This window comes from Melanotaenia boesemani, chromosome 14 (assembly GCF_017639745.1).
Source record: "Melanotaenia boesemani isolate fMelBoe1 chromosome 14, fMelBoe1.pri, whole genome shotgun sequence".
Taxonomy (NCBI): Eukaryota; Metazoa; Chordata; class Actinopteri; order Atheriniformes; family Melanotaeniidae; genus Melanotaenia; species Melanotaenia boesemani.
In genome coordinates this window covers 7369089-7387409 of record NC_055695.1, presented here as the reverse complement: position 1 = coordinate 7387409, position 18321 = coordinate 7369089, and the positions used below count along the sequence as shown (strand labels likewise).

Here is an 18321-nt window from a genome sequence, read left to right as displayed (position 1 = left end):
GATTGTCATTACGTTGTGGATAAGTCAGCCATTTTTGTCATGGATGTGGACATGAGTAGAATCTATTTGTGAGGGCTTCTTCCGGCTGCTTCCTGTGGAGACCGTCAAGCGGGTCTCATGCTGAGTGGGGAGTTCGCTCTGTGTTCTGGAGAGGACAGGTTGTGGGTTTTGAGTTGACTAGAAGTTTAGAGACTTTGTCCTCATTTAGAGAGCGGAAAGACCAGAGTGAGGCACCAGTAGCTGGTTTAGGTATGCTGAGTTGGTCAGGCTCAGAGAATTGGTTACTGATCGTAAAAACCCTTCCAGTAAAGTAGAAAGCAAACATTTCTACAGTCAACACAGTGGGTGGCTGAGCAGGTGGTGGAGATAGAAGAGTTAAACACCATGAACAGTTGTGTGTTGTGAGCATTGCAGATCTTGTTCTGATAAAAAGCTAACTTTGCAGCCTTTAGGCTGGATGTGAAAAATGTTAGTTTTTGCCAGTACTCGGACAAGTCAGTGCACACTTTTGATTTGGGCCACTTTCATTCTGCTGCCCCGAGTCTTGCTCTGTGATCTCTTAGAACCTTGTTTCTCCATGCACATTTTCATTTTGTTAACAAGCCTACTTTTCCATTTTTATTTCCTGTATCTGCTCTAAAAACACAATAGAGCCACCTGAGAGTCCTCAGTTTACAGTGTGAGGATGTGTGTCTGAGCTTGTTTGATGAATGGTTTGTTCTTTTGCCAACAAACTGATAAGTTTTCATCACAAGGATATGTGTCAGTCATCCTCGAAGGATCACAGTGCTGCTCCCCCCGTCCCCTCCACCTCCCCTTGTGCTCCTGTATTTTGGGAAGGCTCAGGTGATTCAGGAGATGATTACAGATTACACCACTGACTCACTGTGTTGCTTCCTGGAAATACCACCCTCACACATACAAAAATGGCAAGAATTTTCACATGTCTTTGTGAAAAAGTGCTTAGATTCACTCTGAAAAAAATGTATATGTATTGTTGCATTTAGTAATTCAATTAAATTTGCCATGGGTTTAATGAAATCATCCCTGTAATTAATGAAGATAACTAGCTTTTCCATCACACTTTAATTACACAGAAACCAGATTCAGTCAGGAAGTGACAGACTTTAAACAAAGTCAATCTTAATTTAAATTACCGACACTACTTACTTAAAAACTAAATAAGGTTAACTTTGAAAAATAAGTTTTTCTCTTCCTTTTAATTTGCTGTTAGGAAAATCTGTGGGTGAAGAATAAAACAAAAAGTCACCTGCAAAATTTTGAAATAAAGTTGTTAAATAATTGCATATGCACCCATACATTAGTGTTTACATTTATTTCTTCTACATTTAATATTGGAATTGATGGAAGCTCCTTTAACCCTCAGTTTCAGTGATTGACTTTATCTGTGCCTGGACCACCACAGCACCACCAAATAACTGAAGTAGTGGATGCATTTATAACCTTTCAACCATATACTTAAAGGGATTAAGTACAGTTATATGATTATATTTAAAAGTTATACTTGTTTTATAACTGTTTTCTCACTACACAATGTTAAAGATTGTTGAACATATTAATACCTGTTGCAAATATGTTCTGCTTGATCAGATTACAAGTAAGCCATGCATTATATAGATATGAATACACTTTGAATATTGAGGACCCATTCAAATCCACTCAATTCCACCACTTTCAGAAGTGATCTATGCCAGGCTCACATTCTTAAAATGTGTTATAGTCAGTGTCCGGGGCCAAACTAAAGACCTAACTACTAATCTAGAAAGACTCCATGCAAGTTGCAATTTTTCCACAAGAATGTTTTTTTGTTTTTTTATGGAGGAATGCTTCATGTACAAAGTTGCATTCAAACTCACAGGTTGTATTATCTTTGGGAACTGGTTTAGAATAAAACCTGATTAAATGTAATGGCCTAAGTTGTCTATGGGTTCACTTGCATACTGTATATCACTCAGAAGACATGTTGGGATGCATTTTAACACCAGGTGTAAATATGTTTACTAAGAAATCTAAACTTGTAATCGGATCACCTAAGACAGAAATACCAGCTCCAAATAACCACATAATGTGATAAATCTTATTACAGCATGTCATAAGGTTTTGTTGCACTTATCTGCTTTTGATTATATGAAACCAAGACTGCTGCATGACCCTAAATCACTGTCCTTAGTGTTATGGAAAAGTAACCAGAGAACTGATTCAAAAAAGAAGCTGATATGTTCAATTACCATCCTATTCATGAAACAGGAGGGGAAGTTTGAAATCGGCTCAAACGTCAAAGTTGGCATACATTTGACCTCGCTGCACCTCTGCATCACTGGTGCAATAAGAAAACACACACTTTTTACTTCAGATTTAGTTGCCATAATAGCTCTGTGCTCTGATTAGCTGTATGATCTGCTCACTGCTGCTTGCAGCTGTGGTTTACATGAAATCTAAAAGATAAAAAATATCAAAGATAATGAAAGAACTTAATAAATGGCTTCAAATTATACTTTCAGTTACCTTAACGATTTTCTTAATCCTCACAAATTTAGTGTGAATAATAACAGAAGATCAAAAGGCCTGTTTGTATGAAGAAGAATCTCTTGAGTCCAATGTGGGTCATCACACCATCTTGGCTTACACAGTGGCAGGATGGGCTTGTTGCATTGTCTAAAGGAAAATGTGCACAGACAAACATGCACAAACATGCACGTGTCTGGGTGTTATCAGCTCTAGACAATACAAAGAAACAGGAGGACAAAGACAGGAGAGACCGTTGTCCTGAGGGCAGCCAGCAAAGATTTAAACACAAAACAGTACACTTATACATATCCTCATATTTAAATTAAAGATACAAATACCACTTTTTTGCTTATTTCTTCTTTTTCTCATATGAAATTAAATCATTTCTTGTCATTATTCATTCCATACTGAAATTAAATGTTAAAAAAAACTCTCCAACAAGTTTTAAAACCATAATTATGCAGAGATTTATATGTCAACCAACTTTGGGCTGAGTATTTAAACTCCATGAGTCTTTGAGAGCACCTAAAGTTGCTCAAACATGACACAACCATGCTGAAGTCACTTCTTTTTCAACCTCTCTCCTCAATGAAAATAGCAACATTAGGTCACATCTAAATCTTTTTTAAGCAGCAGAACAGTTGGTGGGGTTGGTGTAATAGGTGGCCGAACAAAAGGACTTTGAGCATGAAATATGAGGCTGTGTGAGGAACACATAGGAGTGGAGATGAGAGGAGATGAGAGGAGGAGGGGAAGGTAGAGAAGAAGAGGGCAGCGGGGAGTTTTTTCAGTGCTGGGAGGCAGTGTGGTGGGTGGGGGGGAGAGACAACTCAGCTGCAATAGAAAGAAAGAAAACTCCTCCCAAACACTAAGAAGGCAGAAGGAGGGGCTGAGTGCTCAAATCACTCCCCAGAGAGAGAAAGAGGAAGGGCCTGTGTGTGATTGTGCAGCGCTACTTGTTGTTGCCTGTCTGAAGGAGCGTGAGTGTATACACTTTCAGCCGGTCAGCAAGTCAGCAAGCAAGTCATTCAAAGTATGAAAGGGAATAAGTTTGGTGGAAGTATACAGGACTAGGAACTAAATAAGAGTAATAATTATAAAAAGGAGAAAAGGCCACACTAACAGGTAAGAATCAAGCCTGTTTATATAGGAATGTATGTAGGAATGTGTGTATGTAGATGTTGACTGCAGAGCGAAAAGCATGGACAGCTGTCTTGACAGTGATCTTGTCTTTTTATTTATTTATTTATTTTTGTTGTGTTGTTGTTTGTTTTTTCCTTTCAAATCATCATGGTTGTTCTTTAAATTGAAAACTCCCATGCTGTCTCTGTATATCTCAGCTGTGTGTCCTTCCATCATTTACTGAATTGTTTACAACTTCCTATGAGTTACACTTACTCTGGGAGTTTTGTGCAAGAAGTTGCTATCCCAAGGCACTGGGTGTAACTGTGGTTGCTGAGATTGTTGGTGTGGAAACCCCAGCAGGGAATAATTACATGAAATATGACAGATAAGATCAACAGTATTCCTTTTATCTGCCTTTTCTCTTGTTTGATTTTGTTTATTTAGTAAATAATTGTGTATATTTGTTTATTTTATTCTGTATAGATGCAGTAAAAGATTTAACCTCTTTACTGGCTGTATGTCAGAGACAGTTTTGCCGGCCACTTTCCAAACAAGGCTTTACTTTCTAGCTCAGGATCACTTTGGCAGGTTGAGAGACTGCTGCTCAAACTGAAACTCTGACCTTTCAGTTATGGGAACACATCTTTTAACAGCGAGCCACCCGCAAGATGATGACAGAGACAGACATGTGTGCATGTGTGTGTAAGTGTTAATGCTGAAAAATGCATATATGCAGCAGGTTGTTTCAGACATTAGTCAGTGTCATGTCTAAACTTATTGTGGAGTTAAACAGGGCCAGCGGGATTCAGCCTTTTAATTAATGCTGAAATGTGTCTGTGTCAGATTCACAGAGCTCAGCTGTAACTGCATGATGCATCCAGGGGCAGTTTTCTATGTGTGGTGTTGTGTTTCTTGGGTATTAGGTAGATGGTATTTCAGCAAGCTGTCAGCACTAAAGTGACTTGCTGATCACTGCTTGACTGGTTCAAGAATTGCAAATTTGTAAGGAGCATTTGTTCATTTAGAAACATTTGCCATTTAATTATTGTGCTTTTTGTAACTTAAAAATCTGATAGCCAAAGCATACATAGGATCTAGCTTGATCCATCCAAATGTACACTTAACAGTTTGAAGCACCAGCTGGAGCTCCTTTAACATAATTAAGTACTGTGGTAAGACAGCACATTTCCTATTTAAAGTTAAAAACTGCAAGTTGTTCTCTGCTGAATGAATATTTGAATTTAGAATAGCTTAGCTGAGCATATACACCAAAATATGGTACCAGCGCTAGTTTGGCTTTTTATCAAAAATGAACATTAAAGACTGAACCTGCACCCTTATGGATGCAAATTACTATATAAAACATTACAAGTTGGGTTGTTAAAGCCAGCTTAGTAGTGAAACTAATACTACATCTGCATAGAGATGAAACAGATTTTTTCAGTAAAGACGGATTTGTTTTAAGAAACATATGTGGACACACAAAATCACTGAAAACACTGTAGCACATATACCAGGCCTGTGAGTGCTGCTGTATTGCTGCCACAGAAGTACACCAAAAACAGAGAATAAAACATGTAGCATGTGATGTATGCTACATGCTACATGCAACGTAATCAAACACATGAAGAAGACGATGGCAGAGAATCGAGCCGAAAAAGGAGACTGAGTTTAAAGTTTGAAGAGAAAAGTTTCTGTAAAAATCATTTTATGCTCAGTAGTTTTTGCAACACAAACGCAGCCGTTGTTGTTGCTGTTGGCATGGTCTGTACATTCAGATTATATGGGAGGTTGGATTATGACGTAATCAGTTCAGGAAAGGTGTGCATGGGTTGTAAACATAGAAAAAAAACACCCCAAAAAATATAAATAAGCTAAGATAATCATCTTCTCGATCTAGTCTTTATCTCACAAACATGTCGCAACTCTTGCTTGAAAAACTTGAAGTCAGAAAACATAACATTTTTCATCACTTAGTCAAAAACTGAAACCTATTAATCATGCAAGCCATGTTTTAGTTTAAAAGAAACTCCTGGATTGTTTATTTGGTGGATAGGGGACAGACACTTCGGATAACAATCAACATGACATCTTTATATTTGCGTTTATCAGTCACTGCATGTCCTTTTCTGATTCATCACACTATCTGACCTTTTTAAGGAAGAAAAACAAAGATATGAGCACCAACTACCAAAGTGCTGTTCTTCATGGATAATAAGTTGTAGACTCTGTCAAATTTGAGCTAAATATTGGATTCACATTTAATTAAACTTTTTGTGATTGATTAAAGTAGAGCCAATTCACAGCTTAAAGGCATCCCATAGAAAAACCAAACATGAGCAAATGCTCGGTGATGAATTTTAACTTGCTTTCATTGTTTAAATATGCTGGAAGTAAAGTTATCATTTAAGCAGTTTGTGAATATTTCTGTAAATGCTCATAATAATCTTTTTCAGAAGTATCAGAGGATGAACGCTATATCGTAAATTATGCTAAAACACTTCTTTGATCCATGTATTTTTAAATTAGTTGTCTAACTGTGGATATACCCTCAGCCGACTGAGTGTGTGTGACTGACTGGCTCACAGTGGGGTTATCAGTAACTGTACACAGACGTCAGATTTTACCACCCTCTGTGCAGATGTACAAACCAGAGCACACGCTGAGGAAAGTTAGGGGCAAATGTGTGAGAAAGTAAGTGACAGTGACAAACGTACAAAGATTTATAAATGAAATGGCAGCTACTGCTGTGGGATTTAATAATAGACTTATTAATATGTTGCACACACAGTTCACACACACATACATGAATGCCGGTGGGCCCACGCACACAAGAGCGCCGTAGGACACCTCTTGCTTGCTCTTTAACAAAGCCCGGCTCTACACAGCAGTCATGTGACAGTTGCTCCCATTGTTCACTTCTGGCCAGGGGTGGTTTAGCTAATGCAGTGGTGTGTATGTGTCTGTGTGTAAGTGTGTTTTGTATTTGTCTGCATGCCCTAGCAGGAAAATGCTTTAAGCCAGCTAGAGGAAACCTCTCATTCCCATGCATGTTGATGTTTGTATGTGTGATGAAAGACCAGTGTTGCAGCCTGTGCAATTAACAGTTTGAAACAGCTTTCATGTAAATGCATATAATTTTTCTAAAACATGGATTTTCATTTTGTATTTTGTAAACAAAAGCAGTTATAATTCCTTCTGTCAGGCCAGACTGATTAATATGCCATGTTATTAGTGAATTAAATGTGTCCCCCAAAAGCCCAGTTTTTCAAAAATAAATAAATAAAAAAAAAATAACTTCAGAAGATTTAGCAGAAGTGCTTTTGGCCTCCCAACAGATCTGTAGTGTCAGCTGGAGACATGTGGAGAGAAACTACATCACATTGTTGGACTAAATTAATTTGATTTTAATGATAAAGTTGTGTCCAACCTTGTGAGTCAGAGAGAGAGATCAAGAGACAGTCTTTAAAAGAGATAAGAAAAGATCAGCACAGTTTAATTTTTTTGTAATCTTCTGTAATGAGCTATCTGTCATCTAAATGTTTATACTGTCTTTTCCTCTTCCTGTTAATCTGCATTCGTTTCCCATCCAAGGCTATGTGTTTGTCTGTGTGTTCCCAGCCCATGGCCTTCACCATCACTGGTGACAAAGCAAACCTCTCTTTATAATGTTTTGTCTATAATACCAAGGAAAACACACTGGTTGGCTGGTGTCCATTAAAATGTCAAGCCGCTGGTTTTTCTGCTGGGAAAGTTTGTCCATGTCTCAAGTCATAGGTTTACAACTTAAGTGAAAAATGAAGACAGAAAAATCCCAATAGTACTGACATTTTTTCAGTAAATATGTAAAAAAAAGTAGGTAATACTTAGGTAATAATACGTGACCAGTTTTAGCCACTCTCAGTATCTTCTGTGTAGACAGAATGAAAACGTAACAAATGAGTCAAATGCTAATCAATTATATCCATAAGTGTCGTTGATTAGCTGTGCTGCTTTTCTTGGCATCTTTTTAAAAGTTTGGAAAACCACTGTTTTTCTTGGCTGAGAGAATTGTAAGAAATCCCTTGTGGTATAATATTCATAACTGGCTCTAATAATAGGAGCTGAGGCAGAGGATCAGAAGGCATCCTGCAACAAAAAGCTGAAGTCAGCCTCTTTATAGTGTCACCCCTCATGTGTATAAAGACATCCTCAGTGATCCACAACACAGAAACACACATCTACGGGATGATTTATCACCGCTGTAGGCTTATGTCAAGATCCTGACAAACAACATTTTATACATCACTTTACAGCACAGATGGCTCAGTGTGCCCAGAGAATGAGACTAATAGGTACGACTACAACCTGGAGGGAAATTAAGACTATTTAGCTAATGCAAAACACAAGCAAGGGTAGTAATTTTAAACAGTGGCAATCTATTTAAAGTGAACCAACTGCTGCAGAAAGTAGGCATTATTAAACTGAGTATAGCCTTTTAAAGCTAGAGGTACAGATTTACACAATGCATTTGTTAAACCAACAACAACCTCTATAAGAACTTTAAAAAAACAGTTTCCACTTTCATACTTTTGTAAACGGTGATAGCGTGCGGGGTAATGTCTTAATATAGGTTATAATAGCCTTGGTGGAGGAAATACCAGCACTAATTTGTGTTTATGTGTGTGTGTGTGAGATGCAGAATGGGGTGACCGGTGGCTGAGCAGCTGTAGGGAGGAGAGGATGAGGCTGTGAAGTAGAAAGTGGAGGGGGAGGAGAAAAGTTTATTATTATAAGTGGTGGAAGGACAATGGAAAGAAGGAGACAAAGTCAGGAGGCACAAGAACTGATGGACAGACAGAGAGAGAGGGAGAGGATGTCTGTGTGGAGGGGGCTCAACACTGAAAGAGAAAGGGAAAGATGAATGAGGGTGGATGGAGTAGAGGGACTAAAATAAGGCAGAAATGTGCATTTAATGGCATGGAAGGGTTAGATGTGGAGGATGTAGAGTGGTTAAAATAGAATGAATTAGAAAGGGGGTAAGTGAGACTCTTCACATTTTCTTAGAAATGACTTCCTGTAGCTCTTAGCATGAATAATGTAAGTAAAAGGTTGATCAGCAAAGTATTCCTGTAAATACTAAGTGTTTGTTTTTTCACTCAGTAAGTGTTGGCCTTTTCTCCAGTGCAGGGGAGTGTGTGTGTCTAGCAGATGGTCAGTGCTACACACATTAACACAAATGCACATACACACACATACACACACAGACAAATCCCTTAAGGTCTTATAATAGGTGCTCCTCCTGTAATGGTTTTGCCCCTCAGAGGAATCCACACTCTGACCCAGCATGCCTTAGTAGTTCTTTTATAGTGAGTTCGAAGGTGTGTGTGGTGTGTGTGTGTGTGTGTGTGTATGTGTGTATGTGTGTGTTTGTATAAACTTCCCTTGTCACACTGAGGAGCCCTGACCTGGCCAGCTGTTCTTTTTCTCTAAAGCTGTATTTGCATTTTTATTGTCACTCATCATTACAAGTCGGTGACCCCCTGCTTGAGTCTGATAAGTGTTTTGTTCCATGCAGGAACAGATTTAAAGCTGACAAATAAACAGCAAACTTTGTGACATTTCAATCCAATGTTATCCTTTCCAGTCTAAACTGGTTGCATTCACAGTTAAAATGACAAACATCAGCTGCAGCTTCTGTTTTATGACTTGCAGTTTGTTAAAATGTTGTTTATGTGCCACCACACTCTTACAGTAAACTCTTCAAACACATGGTGCCAAGATGGATCTTCCAACATGGTTGTTTCTCAACTGTTTTCCTGGAAAACCAATGACTTGTATCCACAAAAATGTTGCGCTCCCCATCCTACCGCCAAACAGTCCGACTTAACTATTCATAACATAACTAATGGCCAAATTAACTTTCATAGCTTTGCCCAAGGATGATATGTCAGGTGTGATGTGGTTGAAAGCATGGTAAAAAACAAAAAATCTGTGATTCCTGTGATAAGAAAGCTACGCTTCAGTATCTGTAAAGCAAATTCATTTTAATTCCAAAAACTGTAGGTATGCTGACTAAATGGTTGTGCAGATCAGTGCACAGCTGACTGTTTCCCTGGAAGTTGTTATTCTGATGTTTTACCAAACTCATGGGAATGCTGTTTTGTAACTGCATGACAGATTCAGGACCCTGTATGTGCTTATTGGACTGATTCACTCTAAAAAGAGAACATTTCTGAGATGGTCTCTTTTAAGATTTTTGTTCATTTCTTGTAAATCTATATACACACAAGCAAATATCCACATGACCATCAATATACTGTACCTCTGTGTGTCGCAGCGGAGTTTAACATGCTTCATAATCATATAGAACTTTGTTCAGATGTGTTCAGACCAAAAGAAGAGGAGTTTAGTTTAGTTTGGAAACTGAAAAGTTTGTTTTTAACTGGAACATAAAAGCAGGTGGTCTCCTTCGCACACCTGGGAATCATTGGTGGGAGGATTCACCCAAGCACCAGACCAATTATTCAATAAGCTTAGGAAAGTGAAGAAGGAATGTTGTGATAGTAAAAATGATGGGTCATCCACCAGCAAACCAGGTAACAGGGGCACAGAATTCATCCACAACCAGGAAAGAGCCTACTGAGTACGACCTCCCACCCAGGGTCTTCCACAAATGAGGACAGGCTAACTACACACAGGAAGAAAGGGCACAGATAATCTGCCATTCTGCTTCCGCAGTTACCTCTGTGGAGATACGTCCTCCCACTGTGGCTACGGTTAAACTGGTGTGAATGTGGGCTGGTCTGGTTCATCAGAAAGCACCAAGGTTCAGAAACTTGATAACATCTTACTGCCACACTGATGTGAACCTAATAAAAATACTTAAAACATTCACTTCACTGTCACTTAATCATACCCATTTAATAGTACAGGCTATGGTACATACTGTGGCAACAATGAAAATTCCTCCAACATTTAAACTATATCTTTTCTTACTTGTCAGGGAATCTTTGTTTAATCCATGTGTTTTACTTTAGCTCTACCCTCAACAAAGGAAGCGAGAAAAAACTGCATTTATCATACTTATTGAAGATCTGGGATGAACTTTTAGATGTAATCTGATTTAACATGTTTTTTTGCTGATATGCTCCAGTGCATTTAATCAGAACAGATGTTTAGTGTTAATAAGTCATGAATTGGTTGGACATTCATTTTACATCTTACATCTTATTTTCATCATTTTTGTTGGACTTGTTAGAAACATTGCCTCATTTTTGCCCATTCATTAGTATTCAGTAATGGCCAGTTCTTTAAGATTTTGTATTTAAAATAAAACCTTTTAGATTAGAAAGATTAGAGGGCAATGATTATTATATGTCAAGAAAAAGGACATTCAGAGAAAGAACACTGCATGATAAAGCTTTTAATCAGCTTATGAAACAGATTAAATACCTTCTGCAACTAATTAGTTTTGTTTGTCATTTTTGTGTTTATATAGAGTTCTTTCTTGGAAACAGTCTCGTGAAAGTGTTTATCTAATATTTGATAATGTTGCTTTACACACATTCACAGAAGTCTGAACAAGATTTTACATTATAACCTGAGTGTTTTGCAGTTAGAGAGCATGTTTTACCTCATTAGCTGGAGACTTGCTGTTTATTCTCACCTGTCTGTGCTAATCTTACTGTGGTTCTACAGTGTTGAACATGTGTTTCTGTCAGATGCATGCAGATAAAGATTGGCTATCACTCTTCCAGGATATCGGAGTTAAATACTTGAGATAGTAATAAGTGTATCTGGATGTTTTGTTCTTTGTGGATAGTCTTTTTTATTATCTTGCACAGATGTTTTTCTGTGCTGATACAGCTTTGTTGGTTTAGTCTTTCTTCTATTCAGTCAGTTTTCAAACTCTGCTGTTAATAAAATGCTCTCCATGTTCAACAACACTAATACAATTTAAATTCTTTTCACCAGATTGTAGAACATAATTGATTACATTAACCTCCAACCGCCAAGAACATGGTTGTGCAACATTTAGCAGTTTTATGACAACAGTAGTCATTTGTCTTTGAAATAAAGTAATCGTGTTGATCCGTTTGGTTCTAAAAGTTTTTTTATCTGGGTTGACATCATCTGGCAAGACTGCAGGACTGTACTCTGCTGCCTGCTTTCCCTGATCACGATCAGATTGGTCAAACAGAGTCTGGGCAACAACTAGCATAATTGTTGAGGTCAGATTCTTGGGTTTGATGAGATTAGGAATAGGGAGGGCCTGTTGAATCCATCTTGTCTGTCATCTGATGATATTTTAGTTTGTACAGTGTGACTATGTGCTGCATGCTGAGTGATTCAGAGCAGATGATGGTGTGCTGTCCAGTCATCAACACACAGAAGGGGAATTCATGAAGAACCTGTCCAGTGTTTTCCAGCCCTGTCAAGCTATCTGTCTTGTTCATCAGTGTGTATTTATAACTGTGGTGTCTGTATCAACTAACTCAGGCTACTGCCTGAGCTGAAGTAAGCTGAGTAGAGTTAAATGTAAATGTTTCCTCATAGGTTCTGATTAGAGTTTTATTTTAAGGACGTTACTGGAAAATCAAGTGTTTTAAGAACTTCCTAAAGGATTTAACACTGTTGCTTAAATTGTGGTTTTAATCACTGAGTGAAATCATTTGTAACATGTTTACAGGCCAACTTGTTTTATTACCTTATATAATATTATGTAATGACCATTTTCATTTCCTCTCGGCAGTATTTTGGTGTGTATTTTAATCTCTTGAATGTGTATGAGAATATTTAAGTCATGTGAGCGTGTTTGGGTGTGTGTGTCATGTATCATAATACTTCTTCTTCTTTTGTCATTTGTTTCTGTAGTTACATAACTTTGCTTTTTGTGTGCACGTGGTTATTTTGTGACCTGATAATAAATTTTAAATCTTTGCTTATTAATTTAATGTATAAAAAAGAAAGACAGAGAACAACTTGTCCTGTTATCAGCTATGATTCACCCTCCCTCTGTCAGACTGTTTACATCTGTGTTTATTCTTTCAGAGTTGAGGATGATGGCTGAGGGGCGATTTGCCAGTCTGCCCAGGTCTCTCCATGCACACCATTCCCTGGGAGGAGGCACTGCTCACCCTGGTGTGCCCAGCACCTCTCTTGGTGCACCCAGCAGCTCCTCCAGGAGGCTACAGGGCACCCTCACCACCTCCATGGACCTCCTCAGCTCCAGACCTGGGTGTGTTTGATGAGTCATGGCATTATGCTTGGTCAGACTCAAATAACTTGTTAAATATGATGTGCACTTGACACATTTCTTTGTGTGGAATAACTTGTTGAGCAAGCACAAATATAAATTTTGCAAGTGCTTTTAAAGAAGACCAAATTTTAAGACTTTAATAAAAGTAATTAAACTTTTAACATATTTTGTTTCTTTTCTGCAGTTTCCCTCAAGGGCACAGCAGCTTATCAGAAATTCCCACTACATCCTACCAGCCGATCTCAATTCATGGTACTCTGCCTCGACGCAAGAGAGGAGGGGCCAATCACACACAGCCGTTACTTTGTGGGAACACATTACTGCCTTCCAGGCACATCCATCAACCTTCGACATCTTCACTGGTCCAAAATATCAGTGATGACTTCCATGGCTACAGGTAAACACGGATAATTGTGAATCATAATTCTCCACATTGATTTTTTCACTTTTGAAAATACTTTTGACAACTTTTTAGCTAGTTTATTTATGGACAACAGCTGATGTGGTCCCTTTGGGTATAAAGTTACTCTGCACTTTTTACAGATATCAACAGAAAATATTAAAGAGGAATGTGAAGGAGTCTCACATTAGTCTGAAGATTACTTCAGTGCAGAAAGTCATCGTTTTGCCCATTTGTGGAGGATAGAATTACCAACCAGTTACTCTCTGTCTCTATCAGCGCTGAGGATTTGTCTTATTCTGATGTGGAATCAGGCAGCATCCCTAAGAAAACTTCAGATATGTTCAGACTGCTTGTCTTCAGACTCAAGAGTTAAGAGTTGGACGAAGAGAGGTGAGGTTGTAAATAGAGCTCAGAGGATGCAAAGCAGTTAACTCGACTTCAAAGAGAACACACACACCTCATCCCTCATCATGTCTTCCCATCTTTCTGTCTCTAGCATAGAGTTACAACAGACTATATCTGATATAGCCAGCTTTGAGTGTGTATGTGTGTGTCTGCTGGTGTGCACTTGTGGCCCCCAGCAGTCAGGTTACCTTTGTAGGTCAGGGTGTGGCAGCACTGATCAGAGATTACTGTGAACTCTTTGTCTGCTCCCTTCATCTCTTTGCCTCCACACTGGATCCATTTCAGATACTGCTGACATACAGAAGGACAATTTGTCCAGGTCAAATTCAGCCTGTGCAGGTGGTGAGATAATACACAGCATCAAACTCCCACTGAATGATGTTCTTTGAATCTGAAAAGTCATGAAGTTCCTTTTAGTCTGACTTTAAAAGGGCCAACATCTGTAAAATCTGGATATTTACAGCTCAATATTTCTCCATGAATTCATAAAAAGTAAAGAAATAATGAATATTCCAAACCCACATTTCACAGCTGAGTTTTCTATAAAAAGATTAGTTTTTTAAAGGTATGCAACCACTGGCCAGTTGGTCTTGACTTTCCATTGCTCATGCTGTCAGCTGACCTGTGGCCCCTGACCTTATGTTGCACTAGCTTCTGATTGGCCAGTTTGTCTTTCTCTTGACCTCTGCAGGCAGCTGGAAGACCACCAGGAAAGGAGGAGGTACTGGCAGAAAGAACGAAGGGAAAGGAGGAGGGGGCAGAGACATTGATCACAGGGAGAGGAGTGCAGAGATAGCGAATAATAGATTACTGACACATACTTCTCTTCCACTTCTCATAGCTAAGAAGATGAAGTTAGAACCGTTTGAACTCCACATATATGTTTTGGTTAATTTGACCAGGCTAAAACAGACCAATACCAAATCAAAAGGAGGTTTGCAACAGAGATTTAAATCTAGGAAATCGAAGAAGAAAACTGACTTTATGTTGAGAGCAAATTCTAAGCCTGCTTATTGGTGCAGTGTAATGGAGTTAAGCTCAGGAAATGTGTTTGCAGTGTTTGGTGTCAGATCTCAGTACCACCGTTGTCTCCAGATTCTTTCTACTCACCTCTGACACAGCGATACACTCATACATCAACACGTGTCCATGCAGTGGATAAAGAAAGAAGTAAACTGAACACAATACATCTAAATAATAAATAAATATTAAACAAAAGCAAACTATAACTCTACATATCTAGAGCCATGAATAAGGAGATATGGAATATTTACATTGCCAAAATTCTTAAAAAGTTTGGATTTATATTGTAGTTTTGATTCCTTCTACTCACATCTAACAGGGTTTATATTAACCTGTTGCATAGACTAAAGGCTGTTACATACTCCACAAGAAATGAGAACTTTTTTTCTTGTTCTTGATGCCACAAGAACAAAATGTCATCATTTTGCTCTCATGGACGTGAGCAGAGCTTTCTTCTCGCAGGGCTCCGAGAAGTATTGTGTGATTGGTCAGACATTTCAGGTGGTCATGAAGCCGCAAGTTGTGGCTTCCGTATTTCCCCCGATGAGCAGTTGAACAGATAGTTTTAATAAACAGCTGATCGAGGTTGTGAGAAAGTGCGTAAATGTGGGATTTAAAGACACAGACAACGGCGCATGCACAATGAAGTTTCTCGTTGAATATTAAATAACCCGGTCAGCTGTTTATTGCACATAAAAACACCCCGCCTCCAGTTATCCCCTCCCCATCGCAGACGAAGCTTCTCGTGGAGTATGAAATGATCGGACCACTTCAAACTTTTTTATTGTACTTGTGGCCTTGAGAACAAGAACAAACTTCTCGCTTCTTGCGGAGTATGTAACAAGCTTAACTCAGATACTCAGATCCAAAACAACATGGAAATAACCATCAGAAAATCACAAAATGTCCTTCCAAGTATGCTTTTTTGTCTGTGCGCCATGTTCCTGGAGCTGTTTACGTACTAACAAGTCAAGCATTTTGTAGCCTGTCATATGGTCTCTTAGTCATAGATGGTAGAGAGCTCTGCTTTAGAGGATTTTGAAAAGAAGCACAAATAAATAAGCATTTTCTTTTATTTTTTTCAAACAATTAACATTAGTATTTCAGACTTGCAGTTAAATTCATGTTCTTTTGGCATTTGTCTTATGTCCTGTTAGTATTTTCTAGAGGAACACGTACTTATTTCATTTAATTTTTCACATTCTACAAAAAAGAAAAAAAGCATAGAATCTGGACACAAATGCTGTATTGACAGTAAACTCTAACTAATCTGTATAGTGGAAACACACTGACCTCTGTGGGCCGACCGCTGACTCGACAAGCTGCTGTCAACTCTATTCTTTCACTGATTGTACTCGTTCTTTCTTTCCCTCCCCATACACATAAATATGGTTTCTTCCCTCGCTAAAGTCAGTTGTGGTCATGCTGACTATTGTGTGGTGAAGCGTGATGAACAACAGTAGCCAGAAAAAGACTGCGGTCCTCTTACTGGCCTCAGCTCTGCCTCTGACTGTGTTACAGATCGGTTTTGTGGTTGTACAAGCAGAAAAATTCAGTGTCTGATGCTGCCATGGCAACTCAGGCAGAAAAAGACAAATTTGGCAGTGGTCAGTTTGTGTAGTCTGTAATGCCTGGGCCTGACCATTTCACACCCACTTTCTTTAAATTCTTTTAGCTAACTTTGTCAACAAAGAATAAAACCTAAAGATCCATCAAGATCCTTCATCTAACTAAACTTTTATCAGTCTCAGTGACGTCACTGTTTGTGAGCCTGACCTTTGACTTGTCTAAGCCAGAGCAAAAAACAAAGCAAAATTAGGGGAATTCCTTCAGCAGCAGCTCATCTAACCTGGGGTGTTGTCAGCCTGTGGTGAATTCTCTTTGCACTCTCACACTGTAGTTAGGCCAGGGTTACAACGGGCAGGTGATTGATGTGGTAAATGTTATTTTCAAAAGTCCAGCCAAGAACTGACCCAAGCAACACATATAGGATGACTACAGCAAAGAAGAAAAAAGAAATCTTATGGCAAACCAAGACCAAACAACTTTTTTCTCATCTGCAATGGTGATATAAGGATGGGCACCTTAATCCTGGATGGTAGCTTGTCAAGTTCATTATTATGAGAACCAAAGTAAACGTCAATCTTATTGTTTTACCGCTATATATATTATTACTTACTATTATTTCCAAGTTGCTTTTATTATTGTCCATTTTTAAACTTGTTATGTTTAATTGTTTTATTTAAATAGTTGCAATTGTGTCCATTCATATTCTTTCTTGCCCTGTAAAGAGCTTTGGCTACTCTTCTGCATTTGATAAAGTGCTACATAAATAAAGTTGATTAGAGCTGAATATTGTCATGAAATACAATTCTCTGTTTTCTGAATTAATGAGAGAAGGTGACAACAGATTTTTTTTGTGTTGTTTTTACTGTTGGACATAGGACTGGGGGGGGGGGGGGATTTGAAGGTTTAATGGGTAACTCTCTGTTAGCCTTAGAAATAGAACCAAAGAAAGTAGAACCAGCAGCTACAACAACAACAACTGCACTTGAGTTGATGTGTTTATCATTGGCCTTTCTGTGTGTACGCTACATTATAAGTCATGTTTAAAGTCTTTCTTTCATCTGTGAGGTGAAGGACTTTTTGTGTTTGTAATACCAATTAGGTGCTTTTTAAAGTTCAAATCTTGTACATTATCCTTTCAAATCTGTTAACAAATTTTGTTTTTGACATAGGAAATGTCACAAAGCCATTATTTTAGGGTTTCCAGATACACAAGAATTCCTGTATTTAACAAACTGATTCTAGCCAAAGTTAACATTGATCCTGCTGGACATAGTAGGCCGTAATATCTATTCAGTGGCCACCCCATCTCTGCCTGAACTTGGCCACCCTATTAAAAATTTCCTGGATACGTCACTGCTCAACTGCATCGTGACTGTTGTACACGGATCCTAATAAGCAAAATGTTCATCTAATAATGCGAACCAGCACTAAATTAATTATTTCATTAAAAAATCAGAATCTTGGATCTGAAATCTAAAAAAAAAATTGTAAGAGCAAGCTAAAATTTAAATTATTGTGACGAATAAAGAACATTTTTCTGTCATTCTCTCATTTCGCTTGTATTATCTTCATAGATTGTTTTGATGTGAAAATTTCAGTAAATAAATTTTTCGAAGAAGCTTTAGTTGTGCATTAAATAACTAACAAATTTCCAGCCTTGCAGATTAACGCACTATAGCATCAGACAGCTGTTAAGCTGTTTAGCTACAACTCAGTGTATTTGTGTCGATGCTCTGTGGGACACGTCAGGATTGGTGAAAAAGTGATCAGCTGACCTGTGATGGGATCAGTGTCCATATTCAGTTCTTCACTGGTTCTCATTTTTATTAAGTCTGGAGAAGATCTTTAGGGTGACAGAGAGGCTTGAACTCTCCAAATACAATGAATAACAATAGTTTGTTGTAAATGGAGGCCTCTGTTAGGTTACATAAGTAAATCCTCCTCATTATCTGGGGCCATTTTCAGGCTGAGAGGGCTTACAGTTAAACATATTTGGTTGGTAAGTAATGGACTGTGCTAATATTCC

General features: G+C 38.3%; 1 protein-coding gene across 2 annotated transcripts in view; it reads left to right on the top strand.

Annotated features, from left to right (window-relative positions):
- bcar3 (BCAR3 adaptor protein, NSP family member) overlaps positions 1–18321 on the top strand; it is a 78466-nt gene that overhangs the window by 29481 nt on the left and 30664 nt on the right. The window contains exons 1-3 of one of the 2 annotated variants that reach the window (XM_042007175.1): positions 3491–3654; positions 12688–12874; positions 13080–13292. In XM_042007175.1, coding sequence (XP_041863109.1) covers positions 12696–12874; positions 13080–13292 — 392 coding nt within the window. In that variant the 5' untranslated portion in view covers positions 3491–3654; positions 12688–12695. Of the gene's footprint in view, positions 1–3490; positions 3655–12687; positions 12875–13079; positions 13293–18321 lie in introns of those variants that run through there. The other variant, XM_042007174.1, reaches the window with a different exon arrangement.